Consider the following 25,687-nt stretch of genomic DNA (forward strand, 5'->3'; position numbering starts at 1 on the left):
CACTTTTACAAACAGTACTTAAGTCTAAGCTATATTGTGGCGAATATTAGCATCACTATACTGTTAATAAATAATCACAACAACAAAAACAACAAGCAACCACACTTATCTACATGTACACATTAAAGCAAGCAGCCACGCATGTGCAAGGCAACGAAGAATATTCCACACACATAACCAGCAGCTCGAAGTGAAGAGATATCTCACATACACACATGTTATCAGCTAAGAGCAGGAGTTACTCACACATACACACGCATATAGCTAAATAACCAAGTATGCGATACATGTTCGTGAGAAGAATAGACGTTAGGAGAAATATGCGAACGAGGCAACAGAGAGTATAAAAGCAACGCAAGCTGAGGAATAACTAATCAGTTTTAATTTAAACACGCTATTAGTTGTGTAGTATAATTATGAAGTACTACTCCCAAAGTAGTCTAAATAAAGACCATTTTTCAATACTGAATATTGGAGTTATTTATTCGACAGTTCAGCGATTCGAACGTTATAGCAGAAGTTTTAAAATTAGCGGAATTTCGCAGAATTTGTTACAATATGTACGTACCTTGCAGTGAATGTGGGCGACAGTCCCACAAAGCGACTGTTTCACGAACTGGATATGATCAGATGCAGAGCGGGGCAGTTCGTAGTCATATGTACTTGTACCAACACCACTGAAGTCTGAGCCAAATGTATTTATGTTAATTAATCAAAGGCTGAACCCATTATTTCAGAACCACCTACGACTGAACCAATAAAAGGGTGGCAAATACCATTTCTGAAATTTCCAATTTAGATGGACTTTAAGTAATTGTTTACCTGAGTTTGGTTTTTGCATTCTTTTTATTTCTGATAACTTGTTTGCAATGTCTATAGTAAGATTTCAAAATCGAAATTTATCGACATTAAATCTGTGCTTAAGGACACACTTTTCGCTGTTTTTTGATTTTTTTATATAAACAAACATTTTTTGTCCCATTTTCATTTTTCCCCTTTGTTGAATTGTCTCGGTGCTCTGGGAAATTTTCTAAAAATTTAACCCCTGAACCTCATCTGAAATTTAAAATGTCTTCAACTCACCGGAAAGTTACTTAGAAGCCAATCCCATGATTTCAAATATCGTACACATTTCTTAAATATTTCGACTACAGCGCCACATAGCGGATACCTTTTCTTCTTCTGTTGCATTGGCGCGGTACCCTGAAGTAAGTGTTAGTTTGCAAGTGTCTAGCTAAATAAAAATTTACTTAAAAATCGATAGCAAAATTCCACCACCTATGTATGGATTCGCTAAATATCTCTTTATATCTCTAAATCTATATATATCCCCAACCCACGTGGAAGAATTAAATATCCGTGACATCTTATTTCAGAAGGGTTTTTAAAGTTTCGAGTATCTAGGTTTTCGAATAGTTACTTAAAACTCGACCCCAAAATTTTCAATTTCGGAAGATTTTTTTAAATAACATATTCCTGTTGCCAGTTTTTTCCTCGATTTTGCATTACTGTCGGGTTTTGAGGTATGTTTCAAGCTTCAATACTTTAGTTCCACGGGAAGCTACTCAGTTCTTAGTTCTTGTGAACCAGGGAATCGTCCGTTTTCTGGGTTTCTAATACGGTTTTGTTGATGTCTGATCTCTAGTAACATTTGTATAACTTTCGCTTACGTATGCCAAAATATATTATAGTTAAGTTAAAGCCGCACCATCATTACGTTGTACAAGTGGGTTCAAAAAAAAAAACATACATGTCTACTTTTAGGCGTTTACCAACGAATGACGTTTTTAAAAATCTGTTCCATTCACAACATGCTCGACAAACGCAGTTGTTTCTAGGTCGTTGCCGTATTCGTTGCGAACGTGGAGAGAAGAAAAATCAAAGTTAGAAAGTGTTGCTGTTTTGCATAAACTTTGATGAGGAGTAGCAAACATTTTGGGTCAGTTTATATATTTATAATTTATTTACTTGTTTAACTCAGATCATAAGAAGCGTTCGGTTTCTAAGGCCTTTCGCAGACAAATAGGGATCCACAAAAGATCGGCATAATACGATGTGTCAAATTGTAGAGCGATGAAGAATTTGTGTTGATACATTTTTTGTTATAATAAAAAAAAAAGCGTTACAATGGATAAGATGGTTTGTGTAATAATGAGACAGGAAAAACATTGTGTTTCTCCGGGTTAAGTCCTTTGAAGTCATAAGTATCTACAATCCGTCCAACATCTGGATCGGCACGATTGACTCGCATCTCCCAGGCAAGTTTTCTATCCCGTTTTTATATGGCTGGAAGTTCAGATCTTATAACTGATTTCACTGGTCGTGAGTCCATAAAGGCAATTAGGGTTGCATACGAATACAAGCTACGACTACTATCGGACATCGAGCCAAAGATTTTGGGGTATATATTTTAGTAGTTTCGATATGTAGAAGTAAAAAGTTCACTGGCTGAGGAAGAATCTCCTTCATTGTATGTGTTTTTCGGGCTCTAGTAGTGCCAACCTAGCCTGTTTCCATTTTTCACGAGTGCGAAAGGACAAATGTTCAAAATATGTGATGGCTAACGGAATCTCTCACTGTCATAGCGTTTTCTTAACATTCATAGTTTTTCATTAGAGCACACGGTTTTGGAGTCGTTGGCTTTTTCGAGGATATTTTCGATATTTATCAGCTAGTATGAGGCGAGCCGTAGCCGAAGTTAAACGTCAGTCAGAATGCGGAGCGCACTCTGGTAATTCTCAGCGCCCTCGATAGTAAGTTGGCCTTTTTAAAGTTATTAAATGCTCGTTTTGATATAAAAAATCCAACTATTGAGGAGCATGGGCGGTTGGCTAGATTCTAGTGAAGGAATCGTCGTCAGTCAGAGAGTTCTATAAGCTCTGCGCTGTCGATTTAGATATCTGGCGAGCTGTGCTAGTTTGACACCAGTCCGGTTTGTTCACGTTACTTACTAAATATATATCACGTTTTTGCTTTTTTCAAGACCATCAGCTAGCGAAAGATGTACGTTAAAATCTGTGCAGATTGTTCATTCTTCGGCCCTGAGTAATGTGCTAATATCAGCGCGAGAACTGCTTGGGCAACAAAAGGATAGAAAGATGTATCTTCACGTTTATTATTTCAGGGTCAGCATTTCTAAGCCGGCAGATACAACATTATATGCATGTATTGACTGACCAAATTTGAGGCAAATCGAATCGTGAATAGATTTTTTTTCGAATAGATCGGTCCACTTCCCGGAAAAAACTTCACAGGAATGCTACCCTATCTTTCAAGTTAGATCAAACTGCACAAGGTAAGCAAATTTGATTGAAATCGGTTAAGTAGCTTAGGAGTCCATCGAGGGCAAACGACGTGACACGAAATTTATATATATTAAGATTACAACACGGAAACAATTATTTTGGTACTCTCAAAAGCGTTTTGGTCCATTTTTAGTACGAAGAAAAATATGTTAGCGGCAGCACTGGTTGCATAGGACAATTCTAAATTTATATCACTTCTTAGCATATACGAGAACGAAAATCGACAGTGATTATGGCACAACGCCGAAACTGGTTTGTCTCGAAACCAAATTTGACAAGGGATGACGGAACATCGTTCCAATATACATCGATTATCCACCCTGTCGGAAAATCAACAAAACAAAATAAGTTTTTTAAACAAAATTTTTTGCCGCAAATTATCCCTGAATCAGATAGGAAATAACAGAGACAAATTATTAAAATCGGTATTGCCGTTTTTCATCTTTGAACGCACACAAATTCGTTTTTATACTCAGCTGAGCAGAGCCGACAGAGGATATTAATTTTGTACGCATAACGGCACCCCATAACGGCATAAACTAATCGAGATAGATATAGACTTCTATATATCAAAATGATCTGGACTAAAAACGAAATTAATTAATTTAGTCACGTCCGTCCGTCTGTCTGTCCGTAAACACGATAACTTAAGTAAATTTTGAGGTATCTTAATGAAATTTAGTATATAAGTTCATACTCATCTCAGATCGTTATTTAAAAAGAACGAAATCGGACTATAACCACGCCTACTTTTTCGATATCGAAAATTTCGAAAAACCGAAAAGTGCGAAAATTCATTACCAAACACGGAAAAAGCGACGAAGCTTGGTAGGTGGGTTGACCTTATGACGCAGAATAGAAAATTAGTAAAATTTTGGACAATGGGCGTGGCAGCGCCCAATTCTAATACAAGGTAATTTAAACGTTTTGCAAGCTGTGATTTGGCAGCTGAGTATGTAATGTTCGGTTAAACCAAAACTTAGCGCGACACAAAAGCGTATGCTATCTGACGTTTTTTTACGAGTACGATACGATGACGAGCAGACTCGTTTTCGGAGGCCCTAATAAGCTAGCCAGCCTTACAGATGCCGTTCGAAGTAAACTGTAGATCTAGCAATTTTAATTGTATTAATGTCAGAAGATTATCAAAATCCACAATAAATGAGTCATACAAATATTATTATATAATAAGTACTGCCAGAATTAGGGATAGATCTAGTTTTGAAAGCAATTGATTTTAACTTAAAATTTCTTAGAAATGGGTTTGTTCAAACTAGGATTTTTGTCCTTGATTTGACCCTATTCAAATGTGATAGATTTTATGTACAACAATCTGCGTGATTCCCAAGCGTAGACAGCCCAGTAAATTTGCTTGGGTTCGCAATTGAGGAACTCAAAAATTTATAATCAGACTTATCTACGACTTTATTTCGTCACTTACCTTTAGGATGTAAGCGCTCCGGCTTGAACCAGGCATCTGAAATGGTTATATAGATTTGTTTACTACAATTTGCCGTTATTAAAACGTAAAACAAATACTATAGCTAATTTTATACAGCATAGCTACATATATATTTACATAAATAAAGTTTCCGACAAAAGTACCCCAACCTTTGATTACATTTTTAATAGATAAGGATACAGTTTAAAGGTAACCGCCACAGGGTGTTCAAAGAGAAAGTCTCACCTTTTTTCCTAAGTGTGAAGAATAAGAATAGTTCATATATATCATAGGTCGAAGATCACAGTTTACAAAAGTAAAGCATAAAAGAAAATAAATAGAAAATAATTGTTTAAAAAATACTAAGAAATCTTATGAATACGGTAAGGATGTAGCTAGGGGATTTCTTAACATTAATTCGACTACTGGAGTGGGAGAATACCTTGTCTGTGCTGTCGTTTCGAAAACGCCCTCCTTCAGAAATCGTTTTAAAACGTCCTATCTGAACATTGATACAACACAGTTTGACGTGATATGAAAAAAAATAATGAGATATTGTGTTCTCCAACCGAATTCTGTCACAGGGCGCTTTCGAAACGACAGCCGAAATGGAGAGATATTCAACTTAGCAATTGTTGTTGTAGCAGTGCTTCGCATAATCCAATAGATGCAACCAACCACTCACTAATTGTCATCAATATAACGGGAGTTTGAGGAACGTTGCAGTTTCAACAGGGTTGGACCAGAGATATAAGGGTAAAGATGGTTGGTGTCATGTGAGGACATATTACAAGCGGGACATTCATTCGGTATGTCGGGGTTAATCCTGGATAAGTAAGTTTAAACTATTATAGTATAGTTGCTTTCCTCAATTGCGAGTTAAGGGAATTTGTCTTTAAAAACCGCATTCACCGGGCAATCCCTGGCAGAGCAGTCCGACGCCTTTTTGTGGATGTCTCCGAGTACTGTTTCATGCTCCTTTTCATCTTACGACTGAATTCTTGAGTGTCGGATTTCTTTTTAACGCTTACTGCGATGACCTTTTAAGTTCCTAGGAGGCGAGGCTTCTTCAATCAGATGTCTGTTGTGATGCCCAGGTTTCCGGGTATTCAGCAGAAAATATTTGTTCCATATCACCTCAGCAGTAGATTTGCTCTCTGGCAGACTCTTTTCCTATTTCGACATTATAAATTGTCAACTGCTGCTTGAGTTTGAATTCATTCGAACCAACTTTCGAAATTAAACGAAATGACACTGAAGACAGCACAAAGTAAAAATTAATTTGCCTACAAACCAAACTTGGCAAGGTATAACAAAAAATCTTGGCTATGTACATCGTTGGGACAACGTGACATTATCTAGGTATTTTTCAATAATTACAAAATTATTCCAACTCATGATGAAAGAACATCATTTTCGGAGCTATACATGTATGGTATTTTCGAACACACGCTAGTACTCTTCATCAGGCGTAAAGTGGGATAATCTGTACTTGAGGTTAACAGGCCGTCTATAGCCTCTTTCAAGTCCAGGTTACTCCAACTAAGTGTATAATAAAGTGCTGGGAATATAAATTGACGGCTGAAAGGCAGATCACTCTATTTCTGATGTCATATCGAGAACGGTATATCTCAGAAACTGCTTGAGTCATAACTTATTCAAAAAATTCCTATATCAGAGTTTATTTTAAGAACGCCTCATCTCAAAATTTATTTCAAAATTCCCTATCCTAGCGTAAATTCCATATATCCTCAGCTGAGAGCGGACATTTATGAGAACTACTCTGAGATAGGCGTACTTGAACTCAATTTGACTATAAAGACCGTTTGAAATCAAATTCCAAGATGTGGGTTGGTCAATAAAATTTTATTTTAAGGCGCTTCTGCAAATAATCTGAGATAGAGGTTTCTCCAAACAAAATCCGAGATGCAAGAATGTGGGAATAGGAGTAGATTCCGACATGGAATTAGGCATGGAATCAGTCGTCTGAGTGAAATCAGCATTGAATGTATTAAATGTAGAAAAAAATGTGTAGTCTCCGGGCGGCATCGAGCGGCCTTAATGTTGACCCAAGCAAGACAGAGCTGATACTCCTCAGCAACAGATAATACCACAATTTCGCCTATCTTCACTAAACGGACAGGGCTTTCGTTCTCAACTAGGTTTAAGTGCCTAGGAGTCGAAATAGACAACCAGCTAAACTGGAAATTCAATACCGAAAGAAGAATAGAGAAGGCGTACATCGCCTTAGTTAGTAGAAACTGGGGCCTAAGACCAAAACTTTCGATGTGGCTTTACACAGCAGTCATTGAACGATGGGATAGTGTAGTGGCCAGCCCTGGAAAAGCAACATTAAAAAACTAAACAAAGTACAGCCGGCAGCCTATGCAGGGATAACAGAAGCGCTTAGTTTGCGTCCAACAGTAGCGTTAAATGTTTTCCTTAAACGGCTGGTAATGCAACTCTACATACGCCTTTCAACTAATACCTCTGTCATCAGATTCAGGGAGTCTAGATACTGGAACGAGAATCAGTATGGTCACAGCGGTTTTCTAAGAAGGCTACCCAATTTAGATAGGATAACAGATTAAATTTCACCTACATTGAACTTTGACAAGAACTTCAAGATGAGGATACCCTCTGCACGCTGCAGTGTTGATGCAGGGGTCTTCTCCGGAGAGCTGGAAGTCCTACTCTCAATACGTTTTTAGTTCCACTTTATTTCAAGGAAATCGATATTCAAAATTGGTACTGTACGGACTCATGTAGGATTACCAAAAGAATTTGGCCGGACTATAACCAAAATAACACGAGGACTAACTAAAATTGTTTAGGTATGAAATATGTAGTATTACAGTCACAATTACGGGACACTAGTCATTTGTGCCACACGCAGAAAAATTTGGAATGCCCTTCAACGGCATGTGCAGGAGGTGCAGCCAAGAAGGTTGTATGTCACCCATTTGCTGGTGCGAATGTCTGGCAAACATCAGATACCGGACTCTGGGCGGTTTCGTGCTGTCCGATCTAAGATAGGTATCAAAATGCTCCATAAATGATGAACAGGTTTATTGAACTAAAAAATGGATCGATAAAAACAAACTCTTTGTACAGTGAACCCGGCCTCGGCGCCCAGGCAGCACAGCAACCAACCGGCCAACCTAGGTAAGAGAAAGACAAATCTAATAGCAATAACACTCTGAAGATAAAAGCTTCCAAAATCTTGAATTGTAGTCGAAATGTTTTTAGGAACTTTTTATAAGTTTTAAGAAAGCTCGCTTGGGAAACGCATTGCCCGAAATCGGACAGAATATTTTGCTGGATTACTTAAATAAATAGCTAAAGGATTTTAAAAACAAATACTTGAGTTATCTATCTTTAACATTCAGATCTCTTTAAAAGATGGTTTGTAAGGTAGTTGAGTTGTAAATATATCTACTGGGACTGCTCAGTTTTCAGACTGACTATGAGGAAAAGTAGAACAATATAAACTTAAGATACCTTAGATGGATTCAAGTTCCCACCAGATCGTATAATAAAAACATCTATATACAACCTCGAGCTCAATTTGATAAGTTGTTGTTTCTCAACAGTGACTGAACTTGGGAACTATAGCGTTCTCAACAAAAGGGGCATTTTTTATATAACACGAATTTTTTATATAACAAGTTGAGAAAAAATAGTTCTCAACTAGTACTCAAGCGTGATTCCCTGATTGGACTCAAATATTAGATTCCAATACTGCGGAGCTTCCATTAAAGTAAAATAAAACCTTCTTAGATAATTTTTAATTTATAACGCTTAAATAATGTTATCAACCGGTTGTTTAGTTCTGTACAATGAAACAACCGCTGGCTTTGGAAACACGAAAAACATTTTTATTGTCAACTTCACCCCAACTCTATATCCAGTGTGAAACATCGACCGGAGAAAAGTGCTCTATAAAGATTTGAGAACTATAATTTTTTTATATTCCTCTAAGGTTGGAGAACAATTTGAGAATGATGTTGGGATCAACACAAGAACTATAAATTTCACGAAATTTCTTAAAGGTTGGATCATCATTGATGAACAATGTTGGATATCATTTTGAGATCTATAAGGTTGGAAAAAAATTAGGGAATGATGTTGGATATCAACTTGAGAAATATATATTTCTCGAAGGCTTGATAATTATTTCGCAGTTGTTGGGAATTTTATTCCGCAGTAACTCTACAGCTGCTACAGAATCTCGTTTCAAGTAAAAGAGTCAATTTATGTATCTTGCAAGGCGACTTCATATCAGGTGGAGGCAAAGCGAATTCAACCAATTAGCTGTGCAGAAGAATGTCAAGTCAAAAGAAAATTTTAATTGATTTCGATTTATGTCAGTACAAGACGCTGTATGGAAAATAATCAAGAAGAAGCAAACAGCTGTTGGGGTAAAAACACCTGGTACTGAATTCGTTTCGGTATATTGGAACGATTTTCCGGCATACACTCTGTCGGGGTTTGCCCACAAGCCTTAACTGTCTTCAGTCAGGGACAGAAGTTATATTTGAAGTGATATTTTCAAAAAAGTGTTATAGATTTTTGATATTAGATGAACAAGAAAAATCTTGAAATTTTTTGACAAAGTCTGAACTATGTATGTACATATAATTAAATTTATATAAAATTTTTTTTTGGTCGATGCATCAAATTTACTGTAATTATTTTCGAAATTGGTTTTTGTTAAACAATTTCTTTAAAATTATCGAAAATAAAACCAGAAGAATAACACTTAAAAAATTTGGCTTCTATTTTTTTACACGCCAGTGTACAAGCACGAATAGTTTATAAACCTAATTTTTGCGAATTATCTTGACTTAGTTATATATGTATCTAGCAGATTCGGATTCTCCATAAAATTCTATGAGAAAAAACTCAATTTCGAGAAGGCGCTATTTTGGTTAAAGATGTGCTTGCTGAGTGAGCATTCAAGAGCCCAAGGATTTTATTCTGTAACTTGATTCGAAAGGATTTGCGAATCGAATGCTGTTAAACCACATCAATTTTTGTTTTCAAGTCCGAAAGAAATTTCTTTCGAATCGAAGTTACATATAAAGACCACAGGATATGGGGCACTATAAGAACCATTCTTGTGAGCTTTTTGTAATTGAATTTTATGTGGAATTCGAATCTGCTAAGAACGATATCGCACAAGCTAACACTATAGAAATTAACCCACCCCAATGTAGGTACGTATCTTTAAGATGTCAGGTACTTATTGTTTTACTCGAGCCTTTTTTGGCGTAGGTTAGTTCAAGAAAAGAAGGTTAAACTAAATAGTAAAATGTATTTAGGTGTTTAAATATGCAAGTAGATTTGTATGTTTATACCTAAAATAAAACCTAAAAATTACACGGAGCAATACTTTGGAAGATAGTCGTGCAGCAAGAAGCATAATATAATACAGGTACTCCGAAACATAGGTATGTATGTATATATGTACAAATAGTGTTGTGTAGGTATTTATGTATGTACGATATATGTATATGTATTTACTAGTTAGTCATGTAGAATAAATTTTCACTTACTAGGGTCTAAAAGCGAGCAAATTAATGGACGTTGCTTGTAAACGCCATTCTGTGCGATCTCTCCATTCGAATCCATTATTTTGATATTTTTTTTATTTTGCTTGTGGATGAGTATTTAAATACTGCTGCTGCAAACTCGTTTTTACGTTTTAATTCATTAAATTATTGTAATTTAGAAGCTATACTTATGTGGATAATATATATAGTATAGATATTGCAACCGATTTTGTAGTAGCACGTTTAACGAAACGAGAACAAGTTAAAACACAGAAAGAATGCAGTATAAAAATGCTTAAATAAAATTTTTTTTTTTTTCAATTGCTTTGTCAATTACGAGCAAAACAACTTATTTTACGTCTGCGTTTTCAAATAGATTTTTTTTTTTTTTTTTTTTTGTTTTGACTTTTATTACTTTTATTTTATATAAACACTTTTCTTCAAAGCTTTGTTAACCCTTCACTGAATATTTGTACACTTTTCTTTTTTCAAAAAGCAACGCAGTAACAAACTTTTTTCATCACCTCAATTATTAATTGGTTTTTATGTCGAAAAAAAATCTCCGCTATTCAATTTCGTTACACCAATTCGTATTGCCGCACTGCTTCACTCTGAGCTAGACTACAAAAACATCAGCAGAAGGAAAATGTTAACTACGTTTGTATCCTTTCTTCTATAGTCAAATTCTACTACGATGCTCTACCTGCTCTATTAAAAACGTGACAAAGGCACAAGGAAAAGCCTGCGCATTGGTTTACTGTTTGTAATGAATGTCAATTATTTTTGGAGACTTTCTTTTCGCTCATACGCTGTCCTTATTTTTGTTTGGATACACAGTACATACCTATATGTATTTCTTAAATAAAGCAAAATCCACTAACAAAGTCAAAAGGTTTTTGAACCCGAAAATAAGAATAATAAATTCTTCCAGTTAATGCCTCTCTTTTCGGAATTGATTATGTGCTCATGCACTAGATTGAATGCTTTTAAAACTTATCGATTTTAAACCAAGAAGATGGTAGCAAAATTTTACTCTCTTTTAATATTTTGTTGTTGCTGTCCAATAAATTTTAAGCTTTGCGGTGTGGTGAATTCTAATAGTATTTTTAAGATTTTGTGGTGGATTGTGCGCAATTATTATTTGTCTGAATTTTGCACAAGCTCAATACATGCTTAATAAAGATTGTAGAATTTAGTGTAGAAATGAAAGCCTGATTTTTAATTGTTATATGTCTACATGACATTTATTCATTCAATGTCTAAAAATATGCTGCTGTGGTACAAATGGTTGATTTAACTGGAGATAAAAAGGAAATATACGTATTTTAATTGGGGTTTATACTGAATTGTTATTGGTGCCACACCCTCGTCTGATGCCGTTGAATCCCAAATTTTGAAGCAACTTTTACACATATTCGGACTTCTATGCGTTTAAGCATGCTTACAAAGCACGGAAAGCGAGAGTAATAATAGCACGAACATTTTTTTTTTTTTTTGATTGAAAAAAAGTAAACAATCGTTAATATAATTTATTTGATTTAATTCAATTTAACTAAATTTCGTGTAAATAATTTAACTTAGTTTAAATTAAATACAATTGGTTAGCTATTTTAATAAATAAATTTTGATTTTTGGCGACCTTTAAATTTAACAATTATTTCTTCAAGCTGGCTCTAGGTCAATAAATTAAACAAGTTGTTGTTGTTTTTGTTCCAATATATTTCGATCTCCAACGGAGATCAGTTCAACAACAGCATCTCGAACAGACGCTGCCCACCTAACATCTGAACTCATTCCCCGATGACGATCTCCGTTGGAGATCGAAATATATTGGAACAAAAACAACAACAACTTGTTTAATTTATTGACCTAGAGCCAGCTTGAAGAAATAATTATTTTAATAAATTTTTTTTTTCATTTATTTAATTTAATTTAGTTTAAGATAAATAATTTAATTTAATTAAAATAAATTTGATTTGATTAATTTATTTTAGTTTGTTTTAATTTATTTTATTTTGTTATATTTTACTATACTTTATACTTTTATTTTAATTTCATTTAGTTAAATTTAGTTTAATTTAATTTAATTTAGTTTTATTTAATTTAATTTTATTTAATTAAACTTAGTTTAAAATATAACCACAATTTAATTTAAATAAATTTGATTTAAATTAATTAAATACTAATTATATTTATTTTAATATATAAAATAATTAATTAAATAAACTTAATTTTATTGATTTTAATTTAAATTGGTTTAATTTAATGTAAATTAATTTAATTTAGTTTAATTTAATTGAGTTTTATTTTGTTTTATTTTATTGAATTCGATTTAATTTGAATTGATTTAATTAATAATTTGGGAAAAATTTAAACAACGTGTCATCAGGACGGACAAGGCGACAGCTGTTTCGATTATACCTTGTAAATCTCTTCAAAGCCTTTTCTCCCGGGAGTGGGATTTGAACCCGCACTCCTACGATAGTTCAAATAAATGTTTTCATACATTTAAATCAATACGGGCAATCCCCGATTAACTCATACGAATTGATTTAATTTAACATTATTAATTCAATTAAATTGAATTTTAATTCAATTCAGCTTACTTTGAGTTTAATTTAATTTTATTATATTTGTACATATATATTATTATTATTTTTTTACTTTTATTTTTTCTTCATTTCATTTTAAGTTTTATTTTAATTTATTCAATTTAATTTATTTACTTTAATTGTATTACGTTTGCTTTAGTTTCCTTATTTAACTTCAATTAATTTTCTTTTATTTCATGTTTTTATATTCAGCGTGCTTTGCCCACAGAGTACTTTGGTAACATTACGGTTGGTTGTACAGGTACAAAGAATCAAGACAGATATAGACTTCCATAAATCGAAATCGTCAGTATTGAAAAAAATTTCATTTAGTCATGTCCGTACGTTCGTCTGTCCGTGAACACGATGACTTGAGCGAATATTGAGATCTTCACCAAATTTGGTATAAATGCTTATCTGGGCCCAAAATAGATTGGTATTGAAAATTAATGAAATCGGCTGATAATCACGTCCACTTTTTATATATATATAACATTTTGGAAAACACAAAAACCTGATTATTTAGTAAATAATACAGCTAGAATGGTGAATGATGAAATTTTATGTGCGTACTGATATTAAGACTCTTGATAAAAATTTAAAAAATGGGCGTGGCACCGCCTACTTGTGGTAAAATCAATTTTACAAACAGTATTAATCATAAATCAAAAACCGTTAAACCTACGTATAATAACAAAATTCGGCACAGAGGTTGCCCTTACTATAAGGAATACTTTGAAGAAAAATTAACGAAATCGGTTATGGACCACGCCCACATTTATATAAAAGATTTTTAAAAGGGTCGTGGACGAATAAAATAAGGTAGCATGTTATTATTCTGTATTACAAAATTCTGGGTGACAAAATTCTGTAAATTGCAAAAAAATTCTGCTTGAACAAAATTCTGTTTTTTTAAAATGCTGCTTTTTAAAATTCTGCTTTTTCAAAATTCTGCATGTTTAATTCGGGAAGTAAAAATTCCGGAATGATGGCATGGCGTAGCCGGTGTTGGATCGGCTAAGGGTTATTTTTTTAAAGCGCGGCCGAAGGCAGCCTATGCAGAAAGGTGTTCTACGCAGAATTACTGTGCATGGCGCACTTTTTCAAAATAATTACATGGCCTCTTTAACATTGTTAACATTATATTTTAATACAGAATTTTGTAATACAGAATTTTGAAAGCAGAATTTAAAAAGCAGAATTTTTTTTTTAGAATTTTGTACATACAGAATTTCGACACCAACCCATAAAATAAGCTATATCTTTGCAACAAAGAGCTTTATATCAATGGTATTTCATTTCCCAAATGAAGTTATAACAAGAAATATGAAAAAATTCAAATTTTTGAAAGTTGGCGAGGCACTGCCCCTTTTATGACTAAGCAATTTTCTACGTTTCGCGTGTCATAACTCGAAGAAAAATTACCGGATCGTAATAAGATTGGGTACACATATTTTCCTTATAGCAGGAAATACATATATATCTAAGACGTTTAAAAGGGTCGTAGACTAGAATAATAAGCTATGTATGTATATCTTAGCGAAAGAGAGTTTTGTATCAATCATATTTCATTTATCAAGTTTTTTTGTAAGAGGACATTGGGGGACCTTTTGTTTTTTTAAATGGGAGGTGCCACGTCTTACCCAGAAAAGTAATTTTTCTGAAATGAACGGTACAATTGAAGCTCACGCTAAGTATATAATGTTCGGTTACACCCGAACTTAGACAACCTTACTTGTTATTTCTTTACTTTATTATATTTTATTCTTTTTTCTTTCCTTTTATTTTTTTTAAGTATTTTTTCATGATATTTAAATTTATTATATTTCATTTATTTTTTACATTTATTTTATGTTATCTTCGTTTACTTTATTTAATTTCTTATTTTGTTTGCTTCTTATTTATTTTGTCTTAGTTTATCTTGTTTAGTTTCATTTTATAACATTTTTTTAGTTTGTTTCATGAAGATTGCTTTAATTACTTCATTTTATTTATTGTTTTATCTTGTTATCTTAATATTTATTTTTTTCTTTCGTTTTATTAATTTTATTTTAATTTGTTTAATCTATTGAATTTTTTGTTCAAGGTTCGAAAGGAGCTCAAGGCCAGAACAATAATTTTTTGTAATGATTATTGTTTTTTTTTTCTTATAATTGAAAAGTTTTATTTTGTTTTTGGATTGGTAAGTAGAAAATTTTTCAGACAACATGCCATAGCTGCGCAGATAGAGTGCGCTAAGCCTTCATCATCAGTACGCTTTAGGCACGCTGCGCTAACCATTTGGCTATACAGCGGTGGTTTGTTTGACTGTCAACTTGCTACTTCTATTCCTTCTTACCAACTATATTTATTCAGCGTTGCGCCATCTGTTACAAGACACTGATAATGTTGGATTTGTTTATTGTCATTTACTTTGTTTGACATATCCCAAGTGCTCATGGTTTATTAACAATTGTTTTTGTTTTATCGGCCTATTGATAATGTACTCAAGGTTCGAGACGAGCTCAAGGCCAGAACAATAATTTTTTGTAATGATTATTGTTTTTTTTTTTTTATAATTTTTCTATAATTGAATAATTTTATTTTGTTTTTGGAATAGTAAAAAATTTTCTGCGCAGGTTGTCCGAAAAATTTTCTACTTACTATTCCAAAAACAAAATACAATTTTTCAATTATAGAAAAACTAAAAAAAAAACAATAATCATTACAAAAAATTATTGTTCTAGCCTTGAGCTCGTTTCTAACCTTGAATACTTTATCAATAGGCCGATAAAACAAAAACAATTTTTTGTTTGTTTATTTCATTTCCTTTTATTTTTATTCATTTCGCTTCATTGCCTTTCATTTCAGTTCATTTCAATTTATTTCGTTTCATTTCATTTCATTCCATTTCGTTTTGCCTCTTTTCCCCGCTTTATTTCATTCAATTTCATTTCATTTTATTTTATTTTATTTCATATCATTTCATTTCCATTCATTTTAATTTATTTCGTTTCATTCCATTTCATTTTGTCTCTTTTCGCTTTATTTCATTCCACTGCATTTCATTTCATTTCAATTTATTTCTTTTCATTCCATTCCATTTCATTTTGTCTCTTTTCGCTTTATTTCATTCCATTATATTTCATATTATTTTATTTTTTTTTTTCATTTCATTTCAATTAATTTTTATTTATTTCCTTCCATTTCATTTCATTCCATTTAATTTCTTCTCTTTTCGCTTTATTTCATTTCATTACATTTCATTTTATTTCATTTCATTTCATTCCATTTCATTTCAATACATTTTATTTAACTTAATTTTATTTTTTTGTTTTATTTAATTTAATTTAACTTAATTTTAGTTTGCATTAGTCTTTTCTGAATTTAATTTTCTTTTTTTTGTATTATTTAATTTAATTAACTTCATTTTATTTTACATTGGTTAAATCTTTTAATTTAATTTTATTTTTGAATACTGAATACTTTTGTAATACAAGTAAATACTGGATAATAGAGCTTCCGAAAAAGTGAGATTAAGTTGTTAACATCGCCTTTATTATTACATCATGTATTCTATTTTATTTTATTCCCAGATTTTTTGTATTATGTTAGGCGTCATTTCGTACACCCTTTATTAATGTTTTAAATTACAAGGCATTTGTTTACAGTAAATTTTTTCAGCATTTACAAATGCCCCAATCAAGTGTACATTTTTAAGATAATTTGCGCACAGCAGCACCCAAATCAGAAATTGGCCAAAGGGAAGCCATCTGCTGTAATACAGACGATTAGTCAATCCATCAGCATATCAACGGGATCTTTTCCATACAAAGTTCTTTAGAGTTAAATGCACTTTCTTGTAGACAAAGAAAATGCAGTTTTTAAAAATAGAATTACATACAAATTGAAAAAAAAAAAAACAAAGAGATAAAGTATGTAAGTTCTTTGGATAACAAAATGGCGCTGCGATTTATTTTAAGAGCCAGAGTGAAGGCTAATGTTTAATTGATCACAATTAAATGCTTGAAAAATTCAGGTATTATTAGTAAAAACACGTAAGGAAAAATGGTTGGATGAAACCGAACCCAATATGGCACAATCAAGAATTAAAATAAAAATTTTCCCGAAAACGATTTCAAGAAATAACTGAAAGAAGTAGAGCTTACGATTTCTTCTCGAACACAAGCGAGATTTTCGTGCCTCGAAGTCCTCGTAAATCTTGCGAGCTTCTAGACATTCTTACTTAATCGCTGTATGGACAGTATTTATACACTTGTTTTTTTTACTTGTGAGTTTTTTGTTCATTATATTGCTTTAACGACATTTAACTCAAAACATATTTATTACTTGATACAAAAAAGAAGGTTGTTCCACTCAAAATTTTTTTGACGTTTTTGGGGTTTTTGGAAGTTTCATAATGTTTGTTGTTTTGCCAGAAGCGTTGCCATACCGTTACTGTTTAAGGCGAAATTGTGGTTTTTCGAGTGGAAATTTCCTTTAGGATGAAAACGTAATGGTCAACTGAGACAATAATAATATGCTTTAGCACCATTTATGTGCATATATATCGATTGAGAATATAGTAAAACATGTATTTTATTGAAAACTAATGGATAATGGCTCATACATTGGTTAATGACTCATATCTTTATGGCAGCTTGACCCCTAGACAGAAAAAAAAATACACGAAAAATCATGTTGTTCTAGCATGGTCCTATTATCATGCCGCTACAGTGGATATTTCTCAGGGCATGTTGAGAAAAAGTGTACCTCCAAAGACTGCACATCTATGTCAATGCTAAAAGGGCACAGAATGTGTCCCAAATTGACCCCTGGTACAACGGGCAAAAACACTCTCATAACTAGTGGCTAACCTGCAGAGCTACAGGGTAATGTTCTCCCTAAAAAATGGTTTGACAATTCCCTCATAAAGCACAACGCTTGAATTATACAATAAATAAAAAAATTAAAAATGTGGACTTGTAGCCAATTTATCAAGAAATTGCGGTGTCGGTTTATAAGAACCTCCTTTGAGCAACCAATTGGCAAACGTGTATGTTTTATCAAAATGTTCTGAGCAAACGTATGGACACTTAAGAAGGCTATATTCCCTTGCTTTTCATACTTCGATCCATGTTTTTTCCACCAAAACAATTTTCGGATTTTCGAAAAACGTATTAAAAACCTTCTTTTCTAGGCTGATATTTCGTAATAAAATATTTCCAAGACCTGGGGCAAATTTTTTTTTCTTTTTTATTTAAAATAACTATGAAAGTAATATAGTCGTATTCGTTAATATGGTAGCTTGTTTTTGGTGAAATTGTCATTGTCGCCGCAAAGTCAAGTGGCTAACGTCACACTAAATGCAACTACCTCCATTTTTTGTATCATGATTTATTATACATACAATTTTGTTCGCAATATTTTATTTTTCAACGAGGCATCAAGAACACGGCTTCTCGCGAAATTCTCGAATTACTCCTAATACTCGCAATCTTCTCGACTTTCAGTTCAGTCGCTGCATTGGCAATATTCTATACATTTCGGGGTTTTTTACTTATGGTTTTGCGGACATTTTGGCTTGTGCTCCAGAAGAAATCGTAAGCTCTATATAAAACAGCCAATGAATCGATTAAATTGAATGTCGAGAACCTCGCGAGCCTTTCGAGTATTTCGAGAATCCAGAATCTTACGAGCCTCACGAGTAATTCGAGATTCGAGAATCTCGCGAGCCTTACGAGTAATTCGAGATTCGAGAATCTTGCGAGAAGGCGAGACTAGCGAGAAATATCTTCTCGAACATGTTCGAGAAATCGTAAGCTCTAGAAAGAAGAAAATAGCTGATACAATTTTTAAAACAATTTTTAGACTACAAGGGTGTATAGCAAGCAAATACCCCCTGTACAAGTCACTAAATTTTCACCTTTTCGCCAAAGCAAAAATTAACGAAATTTTGGACTTTTTGCAAATTAATTTTTTTTATTTCTTCTTTGCTGTTTCCCATTAAAATTTATAATTCGCTAATCGTGTATAGCAAGCATTTTTCTAGAATGAATGTTATTCGGCACAATTTCAGCCATTGAGTCAGACAACTGACAGGTATGTATGTAAATAGCAGGGGTCATAGAATATCTCAGTAAATTGCGCGCATATAATACATAATAACTAACAAGTTCCTAAGTGATGAGTTGCTTGTATGTATATATATATGTAAAATGATTATATTACCTGTATGTTTTTTTACAACTATATACGTTTACGCTTAAACTTTATATGGACTGCTAAGCGTTAAACTTTATCTACTCTTGTGAAATTGCTGCGCAGAAAATTAGTACTCCTAAACTTCAATACGCATTATACTCAGATGCAACTGGAAAATGTGTCTATGTTTCACCTCTACAAATGGTGTGTGTCCACTATTCACCAGAGGTGTGTGTCTCCGCTTTTCGGTACAATATGTTCTGTAGCTAGTTGGCGCTATATGGGTTTTCTTAAAAATAACCAAAGTGAGGATAAGCGTTTTTTTTACCCGCATACGTAGACGTATATACGTGTAAAAAGAAACACTGCTATTATAACTGCAATCATACATTCGGAAAAACCTACTGAAACGTTAAAATGTTTCTACCATTCCGATATAGTCCTAAAAATGATCTCAAAATAATGCCACAATGTCCGTGCAATTATTTTGAAATAATCCTGAAGTGATCTTGAAATTGAATTGGAGGGTGGGGCCGTGTGTAGAAGTCCACGAAAGTGGGGAAAGCTTCTGACCGCCATTCACCTGGGAATGGCCAGAGCGATTCTTTTGCATGCGGTTCAAGCAGCTCACTACTGCCGGTCGCTTGCGGCCAAGTATCCTCTGGGTAGCCGCTAAACACCCGTTTAGCGGTGAGCTAATGTGAGAAGGCGACAACCTGGCTAGGCCACTCTGACATAATCGGTTTAAGGGCTAGCCGGGGGAGATTTCATCGGCAGCGTCTGTACACCTCTAGGTGCGGCTGCAAGCGGGCGTCTGTCTTGGAGCCAGCGGGCGTCTGTCTTGGAGCAAGCGGCTCGCTATATAAACGTGCCAAGTAATATTTTCACCCCCGCTGAGCGGGTTGTGCGCTGGGCTTGGGACCCGCCACGTAAAACCATACTCCAATGAAATATAACAACAAGCCTCGGATAAATACACTCTCTATTGATGACGACCATGGCAAACGTTTGAAGGACAATGAATTGAGGGCATGCACCTGGAACGTCCGCTCCCTGAATGGGATTGGTGCAGATGCCCGGCTGGTTGATGTCCTCGTCAAAGCAAAATCTGACATCACCGCCATCCAAGAAATGCGTTGGACGAAGCAAGGAAGAAAGAAGATCAAAAATTGTGACATATATTGGAGTGGCCATGCGAATAAGCGCAGTTTCGGCGTCGGATTCGCGGTGGGAGAGAGACTTTGTCGCCAAGTGCTGGCGTTCACGCCTGTGGACGAGCGTCTCGCCGCTATTCGAATAAAAGCAAAATTTTTTAATATATCATTCATCTGCGCTCATGCGCCGACAGAGGAGAAAGACGATGAGGTGAAAGACACTTTTTATGAACAATTAGAACGCACATACGAGCGCTGCCCCCGTCATGATATAAAATTCGTGCTTGGCGACTTTAACGCCAGGGTGGGCAAAGAAGGTGTTTTTGGCCCTACAGTCGGAAAGTTCAGCCTACACAATGAAACTTCTCCTAACGGACTGAGGCTGATTGACTTTGCCGGTGCTCGAAACATGGTCATATCAAGCACGAGGTTCATGCATAAAAAGATACATCAAGCTACATGGCTGTCTCCTGATCGAAATACTCGCAATCAGATCGATCACGTTGTGATAGACGGACGGCATGCCTCCAGTGTTTTAGATGTGCGAACGATCCGAGGACCTAACATCGATTCGGACCATTATCTCGTTGCAGCCAAAATACGCACCCGCCTCAACGCGGCTAAAAACAAGGAACAAAAAACACAAGGAAAGCTAGACGTCGAAAAGCTTCAATCACAACAGACTGCCAATGATTTCGCAAGTCGACTCTCACACCTGCTCTCTGAGGGCACAACTCATCCTGAAGGAATACAGGAGCAGTGGGAGCATATCTCCAAAGCACTTCATACTGCCGCCGAGGAAAAAAATGGTTACCGGCGGCCACGAAAAAACAACTGGTATGATGAAGAATGCCGCGTTGCAACCGAAAGAAAAGACGCTGCCTACAGGGCTACGTTAAAAGCGAGCGCGACAAGAGGAGTGTGTGAACGCTATCGTGAGTTGAAAAGGGAAGCGAGACGCCTTTTCAGGAAGAAAAAAGCAGAAGCAGAAAGGCGTGAGTGCGAGGAGCTTGAGCTGCTAGCCACCAGGAATAACGCCCGAAAATTCTACCAAAAAATACGGCGACAGACGGAAGGTTTTAAGACCGGGGCAAACTCCTGTAGGAATGAAAACGGCGACCTTGTAACTGATGTCCAGAGAGTGCTTAGATTATGGAGGGAACACTTCTCTGCTCTCCTAAATGGAGGCAGCAATTCACCGCGCAGAGATGAAGAACCCGATCCCGCAATCGATGATGATGGAATATATGTCCCCACGCCCGATCATGACGAAGTTAGAATAGCAATAACCAGATTGAAAAACAACAAGGCCGTGGGTGCTGATGGATTGCCTGCGGAGCTATTCAAGTTCGGCGGCGAGGAGTTGGTAAGGCGCATGCAGCAGCTTCTTAGCAAAATATGGGCGGACGAAAGCATGCCCGACGGTTGGAATCTAAGTGTTCTTTGCCCAGTCCCCAAGAAGGGGGATACTGCAAAATGCACCAACTATCGTGGAATCTCAATATCGCATATAAGGTCCTTTCAAGTGTATTGTGCGAAAGATTGAAGCCCACCGTGAACCGGCTGATTGGACCTTATCAGTGCGGCTTCAGACCTGGTAAATCTACCATCGACCAGATTTTCACAATGCGCCAAATCTTGGAAAAAACCCGTGAAAAGAGAATCGACACACATCACCTCTTCGTCGACTTTAAAGCCGCCTTCGACAGCACGAAAAGGAGCTGCCTATATGCCGCTATGTCTGAATTTGGTTTCCCCGCAAAACTTATACGGCTGTGCAAAATGACGCTGAGCAACACCATCAGCTCAGTCAGAATTGGGAAGGACCTCTCCGAGCCGTTCGAAACTAAACGAGGTTTCAGACAGGGTGACCCCCTATCGTGCGATTTCTTTAATTTGATGCTGGAGAAAATTATACATAACATAACATAACATTTTTTTTTAACATAACATAACATAACATTTATTTAATTAATTTCATTTTACAACTAAGACTAGTCAGTCTTTTATATGTACATCAGCAATGGGATACATTATATTATTTAGTATTTATATTTAAAAAAAACATTACTTAAAAGATAAAATAAAATATTTGATTCAAGCTTAATACTAATGCAATGGCACTTAACAATTTAAAAGGCAGTAAGTGATATAGATAGTAAGTGAAATTTAGAAAATAGAGAGAGACAGAAAATAGAGATTAAGATACTAGCAGCTTATTTGTATTTACGAGGCCAGCGTCATATCAAGGTCACTAAAATATTTGTATATTAGCTTTCTGAAGTTGCTTCTATTTAGTTCTGATTTTAAATTTTCTGGAATCCTGTTCCACATTTTAATTGCACTAATGAAAAACAGCCGGCTAGATGTTAGTGTACTATATTTCGGGATTATTAAGCTGTTTAGCCTTTGAGATCTGGTTAATTGAATCTTGTCATACAGATATTTAGGGGTTTTCCATTCTAGCAACTTAAACATGAAAATACAGTTCCTGGCGGCCAAATATTGCATGATACTACAACCCAAAATTTTGTCGTGCCATGGTGATATGTGAGCAAAACGACTTATGCCATAAACATACCGTGTAACATTGTTGAAGGCTACATTTACCTTATTTGCTGATAGCGAGTCAAGTTTACTACTATACTATTATACTAGCTGCAGAACTTAACCGCACTGGAACAATATACTATAAAAGCGTGCAATTACTGGCATATGCTGATGACATTGATAGCATCGGCCTAAACACCCGTGCTGTTAGTTCTGCATACTCCAAGCTGGAAAAAGAAGCGGTTTGATGGTGAATGAGGACAAAACGAAGTACCTGCTGTCATCGAGCAAAGAGTCAGCGCATATGCGCCTTGGCAACCACGCTACTGTTGGCAGCCATAATTTCGAAATAGTAAAAGACTTCGTTTATTTGGGAACCAGCATCAACACTAGCAACAACATCAGCACTGAAATCCAGCGAAGAATCAATCTTGCCAATAAATGCTACTTTGGACTAGGTAGGCAATTGAAAAGTAAAGTCCTCTCTCGGCGAACGAAAATCATACTCTACAAGTCACTTATCGTACCCGTCCTGCTATATGGGGCAGAAGCATGGACCATGACAACAGCAGATGAAGCGGCTTTGGGAGTGTTCGAGAGAAAAGTTCTTCGAAAGATTTATGGACCTCTACGCGTTGGCGATGGCGAGTACGAGCTATACGCAGACATCAACATAGTCCAGCGAATTAAAACGCAGCGGCTGCGCTGGCTAGGCCATGTTATGCGAATGAAAGATGATGCTCCGGCCAAGAAAGTGTTTCTATCGGAACCCGCCTATGGAAGCAGAGGTAGAGGGCGGCCCCCACTCCGTTGGAAGGACCAGGTGGAAAACGATTTAAACTCCCTTGGTGTGACCAATTGGCGCCAGTTGGCGGAGCGAAGGAGCGACTGGCGCGCCTTGTTGGACGGCCATAACCGTTTAGACGGTTAAGCGCCAATTAAGTAAGTAAGTAAGATCTTGAAATTCTGCTAGTTATCCCAAAAAAGTCCCGAAATGATCCAAATTATCAAATTGTCCAGAAATGGGAACAAAATTATGCCGAAATCAATTTCGAAGAGATCTTGGAATTATTTCGTCTCGAAGACAATTCCAAAATGACGTCGAAATAATTTCTTATTATTCCCCAAAGGATCCTTAAATGGTTCCGAAATTATCCCGAAGACAATACCGAAATAATTCCGGAAAAATCCTAGAGGAAACCCCGAAGTAGTCCTCAAAACAATTTTCAAATAAATGATACCGAAATGACTCTGAATTAGTCCCATTTATTTCGGTTTTTGCTCTTGTGTTGTTTTCGATTTCAGCTTCTCTTTTACACCTAAGGCTTATGCCGATATTGCCTCTATAAAACGGAATAGTCGTGAGTGTAAGGATCCCTACACAAAAAAATACTCTATTATTATTTTGTTAGGTATAAGCTAGAATATGCGGCCATAGTTTAAAATCCCCTCTACGCTATTCATTCGAATAGCGTATTCCAAAAAGGCTTCTGCACTTTACTTTGTTCCAGTTATGGTTTGACTTGATAATTGCGTCCACATATTTCTCAAAGTACATTGATTGATTTGCAAACTCTTGAATTAGCGGAACGATTTCTGGACTCATGTTCTTGCATGGGCTACTCAATGGAATATTGATGGCCTCCTTTGTTAGAATTCATAAAGCATGTAGATCTTTACGTCACTCTGATCTTTTTCATATTGAATATTGAAGATGCAATTATGCTCAGTATAAGCCAATAACACGAATGCTAACTGACTTTAACTCACTCTACTATAATAATATTCATGTAAGTCTTGTTTTATTGTACTGTATAATACAGTGTTATCTAGTCTGTAAGGTCTGCGATACCATAGACTAAATAAATAAAAAACAAACCCGAAACGGTCCAGAAGTGATCCCGCAGTAGTCCTGAACTGATTCTCAAATAGTCCCGAGATTATCATAAAATGCTCCCAAAACAACCAAATGATCCTGAAATATTCCCAAAATGATCCCCCAAACAACCCCGAAACGTTTCTGAATTAATACCTGATTACAGTTCCGAAAACAAATCCCAATGTGTATCAACACCGCTAAATATTTTTACAACGATTTATATCCATATTGTCAGACATTTTTCTTTTGTAAAAGAAAGTATTACTGCATAATGCTCTGAATTTTCCTACTTTTTCCAACTATATTTGACTTTTATAATAAAAGTCAACTTTTAACTATTAGCTTTAGCTAACTTAATACTTTACCGAATTCCGGTACCTCTGTACCAAACATCATTGATCTGGATCTATGTCGATAAAAAAAATTATTAAAAAAACAAGTAAGGAAGGCTAAGTTCGGGTGTAACCGAACATTACATACTCAGCTGAGAGCTTTGGAGACAAAATAACGGAAAATCACCATGTAGGAAAATGAACCTAGGGAAACCCTGGAATGTGTTTGTATGACATGGGTATCAAATGGAAGCTATTAAAGAGTATTTTAGAAGGGGTGTGCTATAGTTCTATAGGTGGACGCCATTTAGAGATATCGCCATAAAGGTGGGCCAGGGGTGACTCTAGAATGTGTTTGTACGATATGGATATCAAATGAAGGTGTTAATGAGTATTTTAAAAGGGAGTGGACCTTAGTTCTATATGTGCACGCCTTTTCGAGATATCGCCATAAACGTGGACCAGGGGTGACTCTAGAATGTGTTTGTACGATATGGGTATCAAACAAAAGGTGTTAATGAGTATTTTAAAAGGGAGTGGACCTTAGTTCTATAGGTGGACGCCTTTTCAAGATATCGCCACAAAGGTGCACCAGGGGTTACTCTGGAATGTGTTTGTACGATATGGGTATCAAATTAAAGGTATTAATGAGGGTTTTAAAACGGATTGCCCCTTAGTTGTATATGTGAAGGCGTTT

The 25,687-nt window shown here is 35.3% G+C and overlaps 1 protein-coding gene across 4 annotated transcripts in view; it reads right to left on the minus strand.

Moving 5' to 3' along the window:
* Window positions 1-25,687, minus strand: part of Rtnl1 (Reticulon-like1) — a 140,312-nt gene that overhangs the window by 102,499 nt on the left and 12,126 nt on the right. For 2 of the 4 annotated variants that reach the window (XM_067767045.1, XM_067767044.1), the window contains one exon: window positions 4,747-4,782. The exons of 1 other annotated variant lie outside the window; for it this stretch is intronic. In XM_067767045.1, the coding sequence (XP_067623146.1) occupies window positions 4,747-4,782 (36 nt within the window). Of the gene's footprint in view, window positions 1-4,746; window positions 4,783-10,304; window positions 10,473-25,687 lie in introns of those variants that run through there. One more of the 4 variants, XM_067767048.1, reaches the window with a different exon arrangement.

Source organism: Eurosta solidaginis, chromosome 2 (assembly GCF_040869045.1).
Source record: "Eurosta solidaginis isolate ZX-2024a chromosome 2, ASM4086904v1, whole genome shotgun sequence".
Classification (NCBI taxonomy): domain Eukaryota; kingdom Metazoa; phylum Arthropoda; class Insecta; order Diptera; family Tephritidae; genus Eurosta; species Eurosta solidaginis.